The sequence below is a fragment of the Dryobates pubescens genome, chromosome 1, assembly GCF_014839835.1.
Source record: "Dryobates pubescens isolate bDryPub1 chromosome 1, bDryPub1.pri, whole genome shotgun sequence".
NCBI classification, from domain to species: domain Eukaryota; kingdom Metazoa; phylum Chordata; class Aves; order Piciformes; family Picidae; genus Dryobates; species Dryobates pubescens.
Window position 1 is genome coordinate 31,404,491 of NC_071612.1, and position 14,224 is coordinate 31,418,714.

Below are 14,224 nucleotides of genomic sequence, written 5' to 3' on the forward strand. Positions count from 1 at the left end.
CATTTGTAGTCACAGATAGTAGTCAGAGTTTTCTCTTCCTGTTTATACCTGAAAACTAAGAGCACAATATTGGCTGCAGAATTAGCTCTGCTTATTTAAACTTGAGCTTCCAGGCTGGGCGAGATGCCTTGGATTCAACTATCAAATGGATTCTTCTTCACAGCTCGCCCCAAGGATAAGATTTCTTTTGAGTAGCCAGGAATGGGGGATTTGCTGGGGATTTAGCATGAATCTGCCATTCTCTAGCATTTTGAAAATCTGCCAAGTAATTCTTTAGTCAAAAGAGGGGGGGGGGGAATTCTATCATTTCTGGACCTCATTTCATCAGAGGGCAAACCCGAAAATTGCTTCTAGGCTGGCTGATCAGCAAAGCTGATGATAGAACCCCCAAAATCTTCCTTTATTTATTTATTTCTTTCTGATTAGCAAAACTGACGCTAGAACCCCCCCAAAAATCTTTATTTGTTTATTATTTCCTTCTCTCTGATTAGCAAAACTGATGACAGAACTCCCCAAAAATCCTCATCTATTTAATTACTTATGGGTTTCCTTCTATCTGATGAGCAAAACTGATGACAGAACTCCCAAAAAATCTTCCTTATGTTCCTTCATTTATTTCCTTATTTATTTCCTTCATGTGAAAGTTAATTTTTACCTAAGCAGAGCTGGTAATTGGTTCATAAAAGATATTTTCAGGTCAGAATTCTGGGGGAGGTTGTTTGGGTTTGGTTTTGGTTTGGGTTTGTTTTCCTCCTACTTAAAAGAATCCATTTCTTGAGGCTGTGCTTTTGCTGAAGGACAATGAACTGTAAAAAATATACACTTAGTGTTACTGAAAGCAGTAGTAGTAGGATTATCTTGAAAACAGCTACCTCCTAGAGTTAATAAAGGCTCCTCTAACACCTATGATAGACTGGGGTTTAATTATTATTATTATCATCATCGTCATCATCATTACTATTATTATTATTCCCCTTTACTTGTATTAATGGTAAAAGAAAATAAGTAACATGTTTTGTAGTACCAGTTGGTCCCTTGTGGTTTTAGACCTTTCATTAATTCTTTTTTTTGTGGTCCAAAAGTGGTTGTTTGTTTTTTTTCTTTTGCATCTTCTTTACTTCACATCAGAGTTCAACAGCAGCTGACGTTGAGATTGAGGGAGGAGGCACACAGGATTCATGAGCGATCTCTCTTCTCTCCCACCCGTGGCCTAAAGTCCGATGTGCACCTCGAAAGATCCTTGAGCAGAGAGTTATTTACATAATTACAAGGGTGAAGTATTGCTGCAGTGGAATTCCATCCTTCCAAGTCATTAGAATGCCCTTGAAACACAAAGCTGCTTCCCTTTGTGGCCTTTTTTTCCCCCTCCGTCCTCCCACCAGTTCGAGCGGCAAAACAAGGCTGAGATGCTACTGAAGGGCTGCAAAAAGCAACACGAACAAAAGCCATCTTCCACCTGTCTCTTTTCATTCCCACTGGGGCTGAGTCCTCTGCCCAGCACCCTGAGTTCCTCTGTACAAATCCACCTCCTCTTCACATCCTTGACACTGCCATAAAGTGGTTTGTTTTTTCTCTGTGGAACAGAAGTCTGCAGACCCCGCAGTGAGCTTCTCCATGAGCAGAGCTGGAAGGTGTCCATGAGCTTACAGGAAGCTGTCCTCCACCAGGTCTGAGGAGTCAATCCCAATGTCATCCATCATGTCAATGTCCTCAATGGTCTCATCCTCTCTCTTGATGAAAGTAGAGCTACTGGAACCAGTTTCAATGGCACTCTCTTCAGATGTCTGGGAACTGGAAGAGAGACAAACAGCTCAAAGATGAAGTACAGATACAGAATGCAGAATTAACCAGGTTGGAAAAGACCTTCAAGATCATCGAGTCCAACCTATCACCCAGCACCATCTAATCAACTAAACCATGGCACCAAGTGCCTCATCCAGGCTCTTCCTAAACACCTCCAGGGATGGTGACTCCACCGCCTCGCTGGGCAGCACGTTACAGTGGTCAATCTCTCTTACTGGGAAGAATTTCTTCCTAACATCCAGCCGAAACCTCCCCTGGCAAAGCTTGAGACTGTGTCCTCTTGTTCTGGTGCTGGTTGCCTGGGAGAAGAGACCAACCCCTACCTGGCTACAACCTCCCTTCAGGTAGTTGTAGACAGCAAGAAGGTCTCCCCTGAGCCTTGTTACCTTATCTTCACCTGACGTCCCCAGATGTATCTGCAGGGGGCTCCAAGAAAGCTGGGGAGGGACTTTTGAGGGTGTCAGGGAATGATAGGACTGGGGGAAATAGAAACAAATTTAAAAATGGGTAGGTGGGGGAAGCCTCATCCATGGGGTTTTGAAGGCCAGGCTGGATGTGTCTGTGAGCAACCTGCTGTAGTGTGAGGTGTCCCTGGCCATGGCAGGGGGGTTGGAACTGGCTGATCCTTGAGGTCCCTTCCAACCCTGACAATTCCGTGATTATATGATCCTGAATGTTTCTGTGATCTCTGAGTATCCTGTGGCCAGTCATACCACCATATTTACATGAGACCTTAGCAAGAGAGCTGAGGACCAGCGCTAAGGAACCCATGTGGGAGTTAGGATGCTCAAAAAGTGTTAATGGGCATTGCCAACCACGATGCCAAACTGTGCCCAAGGGCCACACGGCCTTTAAACCAGACCCACCTGTGCCTGTTCCTTTTGCCAAGCTCATCCTCAGACACAGGGTCGATGTCAGGCAGGGGGATGATGTACCCACTGTCAGCACTCAGCCTCTGCTCGTCAAATCCACTCTCCCTGTCCTTCAGCTTGTCCTCATTCTTGTAGGTGACCCCGATGTAGGTGTTGTCACACTCCCCTCTCATGCGTGTGACAGCTGGGTGGTCGCTTTTCAGGAAGTCCAGGTGGATCTTCTCATAGCTCTGGAAACAGATATTTGAAAGTCCTCATTAGATGCTGATCACTGAGGCTGCCTTCCTTCAGGTGGGGTTGGAACTGGATGGTCTTTAAGGTCCCTTCCAACCCAAACCATTCTGTGAATAACATAGTTACCTCTAAAATTGTACATAGAGGGGGGAAACAGAATAGAACAGAGCAGAGCAAAACAGAGCAGAACAGAACAGAACAAAACAAAACAGAACAAAGCAAAACTGAAACAGAACAAAGCAAAACTGAAACAGATCAAAGCAAAACCAAAACAGAACAAAGCAAAACCAAAACAAAATCAAATCAAACCAAGACCAAACCAACAACACCAAACCCCCCAGAAAATCCCAAAGAGCAAACCTTTTTGTACTCTCCAGGCAACAAGCTCTCCACAATTTCACTCAGATGGTAAAAAGAAGGTCTTTTCTCTGGTTCACTGTTCCAGCACTTCACCATTATCTCATACCTGCAGGAAAGATGGAAATCAGTTTAACCAACTGGAAACAGAATGAGGTTTAACAAGAGCAAGTGCCAGGCCCTGCGCTTTGGTCACAACAACCTCAAGCAACACTGCAGGCTTGGGGCAGAGTGGCTGGGAAGCAGCCTGGTGGAAAAGGATCCGGGGGTGCTGGTGGCCAGGGGGCTGAGCATGAGCCAGCAGTGTGCCCAAGTGGCCCAAAAAGCCAACAGCATCTTGGTCTGGATCAAAACCAGTGTTCAGCAGGAGTAGGGCAGTGCTGGTGCCCCTGTGCTTGGCTCTGGTGAGACCACAGCTTGAGTACTGGGTTCGAGTATGGGTGCCACAGTATGATAAAGCCACTGAGGTGCTGGAGAGTGTCCAGCGAAGAGCAGCGAGGATGGGGAGGGGTTTGGAGGGCATCATACGAGGAGGGTCTGAGGGAACTGGGGCTGTTCAGTCTGGAGAAGAGAAGGCTGAGGGGAGAAGCTGAAGCCAAAGCCAAAGTCATGTGGAAAGCAGCGTGGGAAAGCCAAGTGCAGCCGTACACTTCATTGGTAGCGTGGTCAGGTTTGGCCATTCGGTATCCGCTCTTGATCTTATTGTAGAAAGTGGAATCAACCATCATGCCAGGATATGGTGTGCCTCCTGTGGGTGGAAGAGAAGGAAAAATGCTGCTCTGTACTTGACTAGCCATGTAGAATTCCCAAACTCTGCCTTGCTCTTCATGTCCACAACTGCTACCATCACCATTAGATCTGCCTCCAGGATTAATCTTTCCCAGCTAACGTTTCACATCAGAGCCATTCCCCTGGCCACATGAAGCTTTGAAGTGAGATGCTGGCTAGGAAAGACTGAAGTAGGTAGTATTTAAAAAGGGGGAAACAAAATAAGTGAAATAAATCCCCTGACAGTGTTTATAAAATGCATTGACTGGGCACAGAGGGTGGGTGGTAGCTGGGACCAGATGATCAGCCTGCACTTGACAGCTCTGTTCTGTCACTGATTTTGTGTCACCTAAGGCACATCACTTGTCCTTGGCACCTGCACAACAGCTGAGAGTGAGGTGGCCTGAGTTACTCATCTCATCTTGGCTGCAAGGGCAAAGCCTTAGTGTGATGCAGTGCCCTCCATACCCCAGGCCTTCCCATTGGGACAGCTGGCTTTAGACAGCAGCTAACAGGTCAGATGTGTGGGTTGTAGAAAAATGTGGACTTGCCCCCTGAGCTAGCACTGTTAAGTGATCATCTGAGGCCACAGCATACAAGACACCACTGCACTCATGCTCAGTTGTCACTCATGTGTGAAAGGCTTATTCAAGGTGAAGTCAGTGTGGCAGCAGGCTGTCAAAGCTGACTGCTGAGGTTATGTTTTGCTTTCTGAGGATGCTACATGCATGCTACAACATTAGTCCAGAAACCTCAGCTCTTTCAAAAGCAGGATTTTCACCTAAAACTGGCCCTTCAGAACCTTCCTTACAGATAGGGCAGTGAGCACAAGCTTAGCTGTGCCTCAGTTCCCTAGTGCCACTCCAGTGCCTCCCAGGGATGCTTGGGGTATGGATATGTACAGGATCCTGTGATGCTCGTAGATTACAGTAATCAATACCATGAAGAGTGGTGCAACTATATGACAAGTTGTCCTAGCAAATGACATTATAGTTGGGATTGCCATGGGGCAGTGGTAAACCCCACAGAGGCATGATTAATTCTGCTGAGATCAAATCTGGGCAATGCACTGCTGGAGAAGCAGCCCAGCCACCAGCCCAGGAGCAGCATTAATGAGGCTGAGCAAAGAGCCAGGCTGCTCCCAGCTGGGAGCTGTGCATCCTCTGGGAAAAAGGGGGAAAGAGGGGAAGAAAGGGGAAAGGGGGGAAGAAAGGTGGAAAAGGGGGGAAGAAAGGTGGAAAAGGGGGGAAGAAAGGGGAAGAAAGGGGGGAAGAAAGGGGGAAAAAGGGGGAAGAAAGGGGGAAAAGGGGGGAAGAAAGGGGGAAAAGGGGGGAAGAAAGGGGGAAAAGGGGGAGACAGGCAGAAATGGGGGGAAAAGGAAAAAAGGGGGAGACAGGAGGAAGGGGGAAGGGGGAACAGAGGGGAGGAAGGGGAAAACAGAAAGAAGAGAAGAAGAAAGAAGAAGAAAAGTAGAGAAGAAGAAAAGAAGAAAGAAAAGAAGAAAGAAGAAGAAAGACAAGAAGAAAGAAGACAAGAAGAAAGAAGACAGAAGACAAGAAGACAGAAGACAAGAAGAAAGAAGAAAAGAAGAAAGATGAAAAGAAGAAAAGAAGAAAGAAGAAAATAAGAAGAAAGAAGAACAAAACCAAGAAGAAGAATCTTTCCAAAAAGAGAAGAGATCTTTGAGAGAGGATGGACATTTCTCTTCACACCTACTCCAGGCATCTGAAAACCCCTACAACAGAGTAAGTAGCAGTTGATTTCACAGCTCTATTTTTACAGCAGGATTTGAAAATCTTCCTGTGGAACAGCTTGAGCTAGGAAAGCTTAGTCACCAGCACAGAAGAAAATGTTCACACCACTTACCCAGAGAAAAGATTTCCCAGAGCAGAATGCCATAGGACCAGACATCACTCAGCGTTGTGTACAGGTTGTCAAAAATGCTTTCAGGTGCCATCCACTTCACTGGCAGGAAAGTCTGTAGCCAAAAACAAAGAAAGGAAAGTAAGCAAAGAAGAAAGGAAAGTAAGGAAAGAAGAAAGGAAAGGAAGGAAAGAAAGGAAGGAAAGGAAGGAGGAGAAGGGGAGAAACAATAAAGAAAAGAAGGGAAGGAAGGGAAGGAAGGGAAGGAAGGGAAGGAAGGGAAGGAAGGGAAGGAAGGGAAGGAAGGGAAGGAAGGGAAGGAAGGAAGGAAGGAAGGAAGGAAGGAAGGAAGGAAGGAAGGAAGGAAGGAAGGAAGGAAGGAAGGAAGGAAGGAAGGAAGGAAGGAAGGAAGGAAGGAAGGAAGGAAGGAAGGAAGGAAGGAAGGAAGACAAAAAAAAGAAAAGAAAAGAAAAGGAAAGAAAAGAAAAGAAAAGAAAAGAAAAGAAAAGAAAAGAAAAGAAAAGAAAAGAAAAGAAAAGAAAAGAAAAGAAAAGAAAAGAAAAGAAAAGAAAAGAAAAGAAAAGAAAAGAAAAGAAAAGAAAAGAAAAGAAAAGAAAAGAAAAGAAAAGAAAAGAAAAGAAAAGAAAAGAAAAGACCACACAGATTAGTCATTAAAGAAGTGCTTCTCACTAGTTTTGTGCTAGTCAGTATTGCATGCACTACACAGCAGAGATGGTGCTGGGATGGGAGGAGATGTGAGCTAGAAGCCAGTTTAGACTTGAAAAGCCATGGTGCCAAATCAAAACACCACAGCTCTCATGGGAAGGAAGATTTGCTGGATGGTAGGAAGAAATGGTAGCAAGGAGATTGGCCATTGGAATGTGCTGCCCAGGGAGGTGGTGGAGTCACTGTCCCTAGGAGTGTTTAAAAAAGCCTGGATGAGGCACTTGGTGCCATGGTTTAGTAGATGAGATGGTGCTGGGTGATAGGTTGGACTTGGTGATCTCCAAGGTCTTTTCCAACCTGGTTAATGCTGTATTGTGTGATTTGTAGAAGGAACATTTCCCTTCTCGGGAGCATTCATCCCAGAGGGTGAATTAGTGAAGGGAGAGAACATTAAGCAGCATTTCCAGCTGACACTTCTGACACTTGGGTTGCAGCAGAGCTGAGGAGATGAAGAGGTACATACACTGCCCTTGGAGACATAGTTGGAGTCATGCATGATGTCCCTGGCCAGCCCGAAGTCGCAGATCTTCACAATCTTGCCTTGAGCCAGGAGGACATTTCGAGCTGCCAAGTCACGGTGCACACACTGCATGGAGAGAAGGTAAGCTGGTCAAGGAGGTGCTAATCCCACCTGGGCCCATTTCCACTACAAAGATCCCTGAAAAAAAATATTCTGTTTGCTTTCTAGACATGGTTTTGACAAGACCTTCTGCTGAGCAGGCACCTGCATTGCTCCAAGAACAGGCAGCAGTGCTGAGACCCAGCAAGGGCTCCTGCAGACACACTGCAGCGGGGAGGAGACAAAGGTGGTGCCACCACTTCCCTTCCACCCATCATGGAGAATAAATCTGAGGAAGAGCAACTGAAGGAGCTGGGGATGGTGAGATTGGAAAAGAGGAAGCTGAAGGGAAACCTCCTGGCTGTCTACAACTGCCTGAAAGGAGGTTGTGGAGAGGCTGCTGCTGGTCTCTGACAGAGAGGGAATGGCCTCAAGCTATAACTGAGTGGGTTTAGACCTGGACATCAGGAAACACTTTTTCACAGGCATTGGAATATGCTGCCCAGGGAGATGGTGGAGTCCCCAAGCCTGGCTGTGTTTCAAGGTGGTTTGGATGTGGTGCTTGGGGCTATGGTTTAGGGGTGAGCCTTGCAGAGTAGGGTTCATGGTTGGACTTGGTGATCCTGAGGGGCTTTTTCCAACCTGAATGTTTCTGTGATTCTATGCACTAATGATATGTCTGTGCTTCTGACCATGCTGGTCTGTTGCTGTAGGGACCCTCCAGCCAGACCTTGCCTAGATCCACCACAATCTCTGTCACCCTGACTCCATGAATTCTGTGGGCTGCTTGAGGATAAAAGGCCTGGGGTTGGTGGTTGGACTGGATGACCATTGGAGGTGCCTTCCAACCCAGACCATTCAATGGTTCTATGATGATTCAGCCCAGAAGGCAAATCACATCCTGGGCTGACTCTGCCATGTTACTCTGCTCTGGTGAGACCTCACCTGGTGTGCTATGTACAGGTCTGGACCTGTATAGGAAGGACATGGACCTGGTGGAGAGGGTCCAGAGGAGGGCCATGAAAACAGTCAGGGGGTTGCAGCGGCTCTGTTATGAGGCCAGGCTGAGAGAGCTGGGGGTGTTCAGCCTGGAGAAGAGAAGGCTCCAGGGAGACCTAATAGCAACCTTCCAGTACCTGAAGGGGGCTACAAGAAGGATGGAGAGAGACTGTTTGCAAAGGCCTGCAGGGACAGGACCAGAGACAATGGCTTCAAACTAGAGCAGAGAATTTTAGAGTGGATGTGAGGAACAAGTTCTGCACCATGAGGGTAGTGGAACACTGGAACAGGTTGCCCAGGGAGGTGGTTGGGGCCCCATCCCTGGAGATATTCAAGATGAGGCTGGACAGGGCTCTGGGCAACCTGATCTACCTGGGGATGTCCCTGCTGAGTGCAGAAGGGCTTGGACTGGATGAGCTTTGGAGGTCCCTTCCAGCCCAGACCATTCTGTGACTCTATGATTCCATAATTCTGTGATTCTCTGCCTTTTGCTTTTATTTCTCCACCCATGGTGATCTCAGTTGCCAGGTAAGTGAGAAACCTGCCTACAACCCCAAAAAAAGAATATGATGCCTCATGTTTTCAGCAGGTGAACTGAATCCCTCAGCTGCTAATGAAGATACTTTTGTTCTTTCTTCCATTTTCCTTACTTACATTTTTAGAAGCTAAGAATTCCATTCCCCGTGCAACCTGGTAGGTGAAGCTCAGCAAATCCAGCAGGCTGAGGCCCTCTGAACTGTCATCTGAAAGGAGGTTTTTGACTTCTGATTCTATTGGAAAAGAGAGAGGGGGAGGGGGAGAAGGTGTTTGTGCTGTGGAGTGTGAAAGCAGCATCCATTTCCCCTCCCATCTTGATTCTGAGCTGATGATTATGAGGTGTTGGGTGACAGGTTGGACTTGATGATCCCTGAGGTCTTTTCCAACCTGATTGACTCTATGATTCTATGATTTTAGCAGAGTTCCCATGGCCAAAGCAGACTTTTCCTGACAGTTAGCCACTTTTACCCTCTGCAGGAGTCACTGACACATGCTGCTACTTAAACACACCCAGGATTAAATAGAGAGTTTGGGGTTTCTTTTGTCTGTGCTTTGTTGGGTTTGGGGTTTTTTTCCACAGAAAACTGCAGGAACTGCTGGGGAGGGGTCTGGACACAGCCCTGTGAGGAGAGGCTGAGGAAGCTGGGGTTGCTTAGCCTCCAGAAGAGGAGGCTCAGGGGAGACCTCATTGCTCTCTACAACTCCCTGAAGGGAGGTTGTAGCCAGGTGGGGGTTGGTCTCTTCTCCCAGGCAAGCAGCACCAGAACAAGAGGACACAGTCTCAAGCTGTGCCAGGGGGAAGTTTAGGCTGGAGCTGAGGAGAAAGTTGTTCCCAGAAATAGTAATTGGCCACTGGAATGTGCTGCCCAGGGAGGTGGTGGAGTCACCATCCCTGGAGGTGTTCAAAAAAGGCTTGGATGTGACACTTGGAGACATGGTTTAGTTGTCAGGAGGTGTTAGGGATTAGGTCATAGGTTGGACTTGATGATCCCTGAGGTCTTTTCCAACCTGGTTGATTGATTCTATGAAAAGAAGAAGTCACAAAGGTTCACTGAAGTGTTACTCAGGTTTCTTACAACACTCAGTGTGTGGTACCCCAAACATTTATTTAGAGGTGGTGCCCTCGTTAGGTTTTTGGTCATTTACTTCTGCTGAGCACTGTTATGTATCCCAGCAAGAATTCTCTGGGGCTAATCCAACACCAGCAACAGAAGGAAAAAAGTCAGGCATTTTATGGCAATGTGCAGTTCTCATTTTCTTTTCTGAAAGATGTCAGCAAAAACCCAGTCAAAATTCAATGATTCATTTAGCCCCAAGTGTCTCAGAGCACAGTATGAGGACATTAGTCTGGCCTTGGACTTGCTTATACTGGGGATGGTGGTTGGGCTAGGTGACCTTGGAGATGCCTTCCAACCCAAACCATTCTATGATGATTCAGCCCAGAAGGTCAATCACATCCTGGGCTTCACCATCTGTTCCCCTGCTGCTCCAGGATCATGTCTCCTATCTCCAGAGCACAGTGAAGAACACAAGCACAAGCTTTTAGCTCTAGTTTATACTGGGGATGGTATTTGGGCTACGTGACCTTGGAGATGCCTTCCAACCCAGACCATTCTATGATGATTCAGCCCAGAAGGTCAATCACATCCTGGGCTTCACCAACTGTTCCCCTGCTCCTCCAGGACCATATCTCCCATCCCCAGAGCACAGTGAAGGACACAAGCACAAGCTTTTAGCTCTAGCTTATGCTCATGAGTGTGCAGAGCACAGCTGAGTAGTTTACATCCACACAGAACTCACAAATGATTTATGCTCTGAGGCAAGAATTCAGGGTGTGGATGTATGCAGAAGGGACAGTTCTATCCTACCTGACATAGATTTCTTCTTATATGAAGCTGGTCGATCATAGACAGATCTCTGGATGTCAGAGTATTTAGATCCTTCCTTCCTCTCCAGCATGGGCACATACTGGGTGGTGTCAGCTTGTTTCATGTCCATGTACTCTCCAGTGTTTTCAAATGACAGTATCACATAGCTGGAATTGGGAAAAGACACAGAGACATCAGCTAGGGGTGCCCAGGTGCCTGCCCTGGCACAGCATCCTGCAGATCTAACGCTTCCCTTGTGGTCTTCATGCAGAGGAGTTGGCTTCTTGCTAAGGTATGCACAAAAATCACAGAACAGAGCCATGTCTCATTACACATTGGTATCACTGCAGCTAAACACAAGTGCTTCAAATCTACCCTTTTGTCACTAATCAGTTATGTAAACATCAGCTCTGGAGCCCTCAACACAGGAAGGACATGGACATGATGGAGCAAGTCTGGAGGAGGGCCATGAAAATCATCAGGGGCTTGGAGCTGCTCTGCTACGAGGACAGACTGAGGGAGCTGGGGGTGTTCAGCCTGGAGAGGAGAAGGCTCTGAGGAGACCTAATTGTGGCCTTCCAGTATGTGAAGGGGGCTACAAGAAAGCTGGGGAGGGACTTTTGAGGGTGTCAGGGAGTGATAGGTCTGGGGGGAATGGAGCAAAACTAGAAATGGGCAGATTCAGATTGAATGTTAGGAAGAAGCTCTTCCTCATGAGGGTGGTGAGAGACTGGCACAGGTTGCCCAGGGAGGTGGTGGCAGCCTCATGCCTGGAGGTTTTTGCAGCCAGGCTGGATGTGGCTGTGAGCAACCTGCTGTAGTGTGAGGTGTCCCTGCCCATGGCAGGGGGGTTGGAGCTGGCTGATCCTTGAGGTCCCTTCCAACCCTGACAATTCTGTGATTCTATGAAGTCATACTTTCTTTACTTTAATTCCTTTTCCCCACCTTCTTGTGCTTTCATCAGCTGGGTTCATCCCAAAGATATCCAAATCCTTCTTTGGCTTCTCCGGATGACGGGTCAGGAAGTTGTCTCTGTTCTTGTGCAGGTAGTTCACCAAGTCACCGTAAAAGCAGTACTCAGTGATGATGTAAATAGGACCTGGTGAAATAAAGCAAAACAGTCAACAGTGCACTAGGAAAGAAAGAAACAAAAGACTCAAAAATAGCAGAAAACAATGTAAAACATAAAAATATTGTGTGTGTAAATGCATTTTTATTGACAGGGGAGATTCAGGCTGGATGTTAGGAAGAAATTCTTCCCAGCAACAGAGATTGGCCATGGGAATGTGCTGGCCAGGGTGGAGTCACCATCCCTGGAGGTGTTTAGGAAGAGCCTGGATGAGGCACTTGGTGCCATGGTTTAGTTGATTAGATGGTGTTGGGTGATAGGTTGGACTCAATGATGTCAGAGGTCTCTTCCAACCTGGTTAATTCAATTCAATTCAATTCTAGTCTAGTCTATTCTAGTCTAGTCTAGTCTATTCTATTCCATTCAATCCTATTCCATTCTATTCTATTCTACTCTACTCTACTCTACTAAGTTAAGGCTCCAACTGCTACCAAATGTCAAACCTTTGGCTCTTTTATACTCATTGTGAAACCCTTGGCTTGAAATTTCATCTGCTGTGTTAAACAGTGACTGAGGGCTCGGCAGCAAACCTGCCTTGGGTCAGCCCAACCCACCTGCTTTTGTGCAAGCTCCCAGAAGGTTCACAATATTCAGGTGGGGCCCAAGGTGTGTCATTATCTTCAGTTCAGACATGAGGGCCTGTTTTTCACTGGATCTAGCTGTAGCTGATGAAACAAAAAAACAAAACAAAAACAAAAACAAAAAAAAAAAAAAAAAAAAAAAAAAACCAAGCAAAAGCCACTCAGGGAGAGCAATCACCTTTTTCACATGAGCAAACTGCTGTCTCCTTGCTTGCCTCATTAAAGCATCACTACCATGGTTTCTTGAGGGAGACAATGCCCTTCACTTGACAAAGGGCTTTTCTTAAGACTTGGAAAGGAGTCACAAAGCACTGCAGGATTCACTTGATGCAGCTCAAGAGCTGCCGCAGTCTGTCTGCCCCTCTCCAGGGGTACAGTGGATTGCCCAGGTGATACAGAGACACTTTACAAGCTGCTCATTACTGCCCTTTGCTGTCTACAACTCCCTGAAGGGAGGTTGTAGCCAGGTGGGGGTTGGTCTCTTCTCCCAGGCAAGAAGAACCAGAACAAGAGGATACAGTCTCAAGCTGTGCCAGGGGAGGTTTAGGCTGGATGTTAGGAAGAAGTTCTTCATAGAGAGAGAGAGACTGGCCATTGGCATGTGCTGCCCAGGGAAGTGGTAGAGTCACCATCCCTGGAGATCTTCAAGAAAAGCCTGGATGAGGCACTTAGTGCCAGGGTCTGGTTGATTGGATAGTGCTGGGTGATAGGTTGGACTGGATGATCTTGGAGGTGTCTTCCAACCTGGTTGATTCTATGAACCTACCCAAGCAATGCCTTAACAACCCTGTGGGCAGATGCTCTGTGCAGACAGGGACCCAAGCAATGCTCAGACAACCCTGTGGGCAGATCCTCTGCCCAGAGAGGGAAAGGGAGCTGCAGCAACTTACGTTTCAGCATTTTCACAGCGACTTTCATCACAGGCTGCGAGCGACTCAATCCATAGGCAGTGCCTTCCACGACTTTTCCAAATGCACCAGAGCCAAGGATTCGACCTGGACACAAGGGAGAGTGTTATTCATTTCAGAAAGTCACAGCAGTTCACCTCATTTCCCACTTCCATTGCTCTAAAGTTGTGTGGGCAGAGCACACTCACTTAGCCAGCCCGCTGGCATTGTTGTTGTCCCTGTTGGTAATCAAGCAAATTAAAAAGGCAAATAGGAAATGCTGTCATTAAATGAAACTCCTAAGCAAAAACAAGCAAGCCAGCAGCAGGAGCACATCTGCAGATGGGAGCAAAACTCCTTCAAATTCATCCCTACTGCGCCTTGCCACCCTCACTTCATCCTTTCTCGCCTCTGATTCTCCTCCATTTAAGCAGAGCTCTCTGCCTCAGTCAGTGCCTGACCACAGCACAGTTGTGTCCTTCACTGGCAGGGGGCTTGGACTGGATGATCTTTCTAGGTCCCTTCCAGCCCCTAACGTTCTGTGGTTCTGTGGTTAAACAGCTGATCTGGGCTCTGTAGCTGTAGTTTCAGGCTGCTGGCTCAGTGCTGGCCTCTCCTAGCAGTAAGCTAAAGATGAAGCACATCAGCAGCTCCTTTAGAAACAGGCAGGCAGGACCAGCAGCAATCTGCAAGGAGCTGCAATCCATGTTGAGCACACATGAGGGGAAGCTCCTCTGAAGTTTAATGGACAAGTGTGTTTCATATGCTGGAAGGAATCCTGTTGCAGTTTTCCAAGTGTTGTAATAAAATGACTGATGTTTATACATATTTTATTCTTCCCACAAATCTACTTAGGCAAAAAATTGGGATCATCATATCCTGTCTCCTGATATGGATACAGAGCCCTGTGAGGAGTGGCTGAAGGAGCTGGGGGTATTTAGCCTGGAGAAGAGAAGGCTCAGGGGAGACCTTCTTGCTCTCTACAACTACCTGAAAGGTTGCAGCCAGGTGGGGGTTGGTCTCTGCTCCCAGGCAAGCATC

General features: G+C 47.1%; 1 protein-coding gene across 1 annotated transcript in view; it reads right to left on the bottom strand.

Annotated features, from left to right (window-relative positions):
* Nucleotides 1-1,111: 1,111 nt before the first annotated feature.
* Nucleotides 1,112-14,224, bottom strand: part of PDGFRA (platelet derived growth factor receptor alpha) — a 40,985-nt gene continuing 27,872 nt past the window's right edge. The window contains exons 13-23 of the mRNA XM_054163415.1: nucleotides 13,187-13,291; nucleotides 12,270-12,380; nucleotides 11,532-11,685; nucleotides 10,587-10,753; nucleotides 8,836-8,951; nucleotides 7,087-7,209; nucleotides 5,901-6,012; nucleotides 3,915-4,014; nucleotides 3,270-3,375; nucleotides 2,670-2,905; nucleotides 1,112-1,791 (exon numbers count right to left, since the gene is read on the bottom strand). Of these exons, the coding sequence (XP_054019390.1) occupies nucleotides 1,644-1,791; nucleotides 2,670-2,905; nucleotides 3,270-3,375; nucleotides 3,915-4,014; nucleotides 5,901-6,012; nucleotides 7,087-7,209; nucleotides 8,836-8,951; nucleotides 10,587-10,753; nucleotides 11,532-11,685; nucleotides 12,270-12,380; nucleotides 13,187-13,291 (1,478 nt within the window). The 3' untranslated portion in view covers nucleotides 1,112-1,643. The remainder of the gene's footprint in view (nucleotides 1,792-2,669; nucleotides 2,906-3,269; nucleotides 3,376-3,914; nucleotides 4,015-5,900; nucleotides 6,013-7,086; nucleotides 7,210-8,835; nucleotides 8,952-10,586; nucleotides 10,754-11,531; nucleotides 11,686-12,269; nucleotides 12,381-13,186; nucleotides 13,292-14,224) is intronic.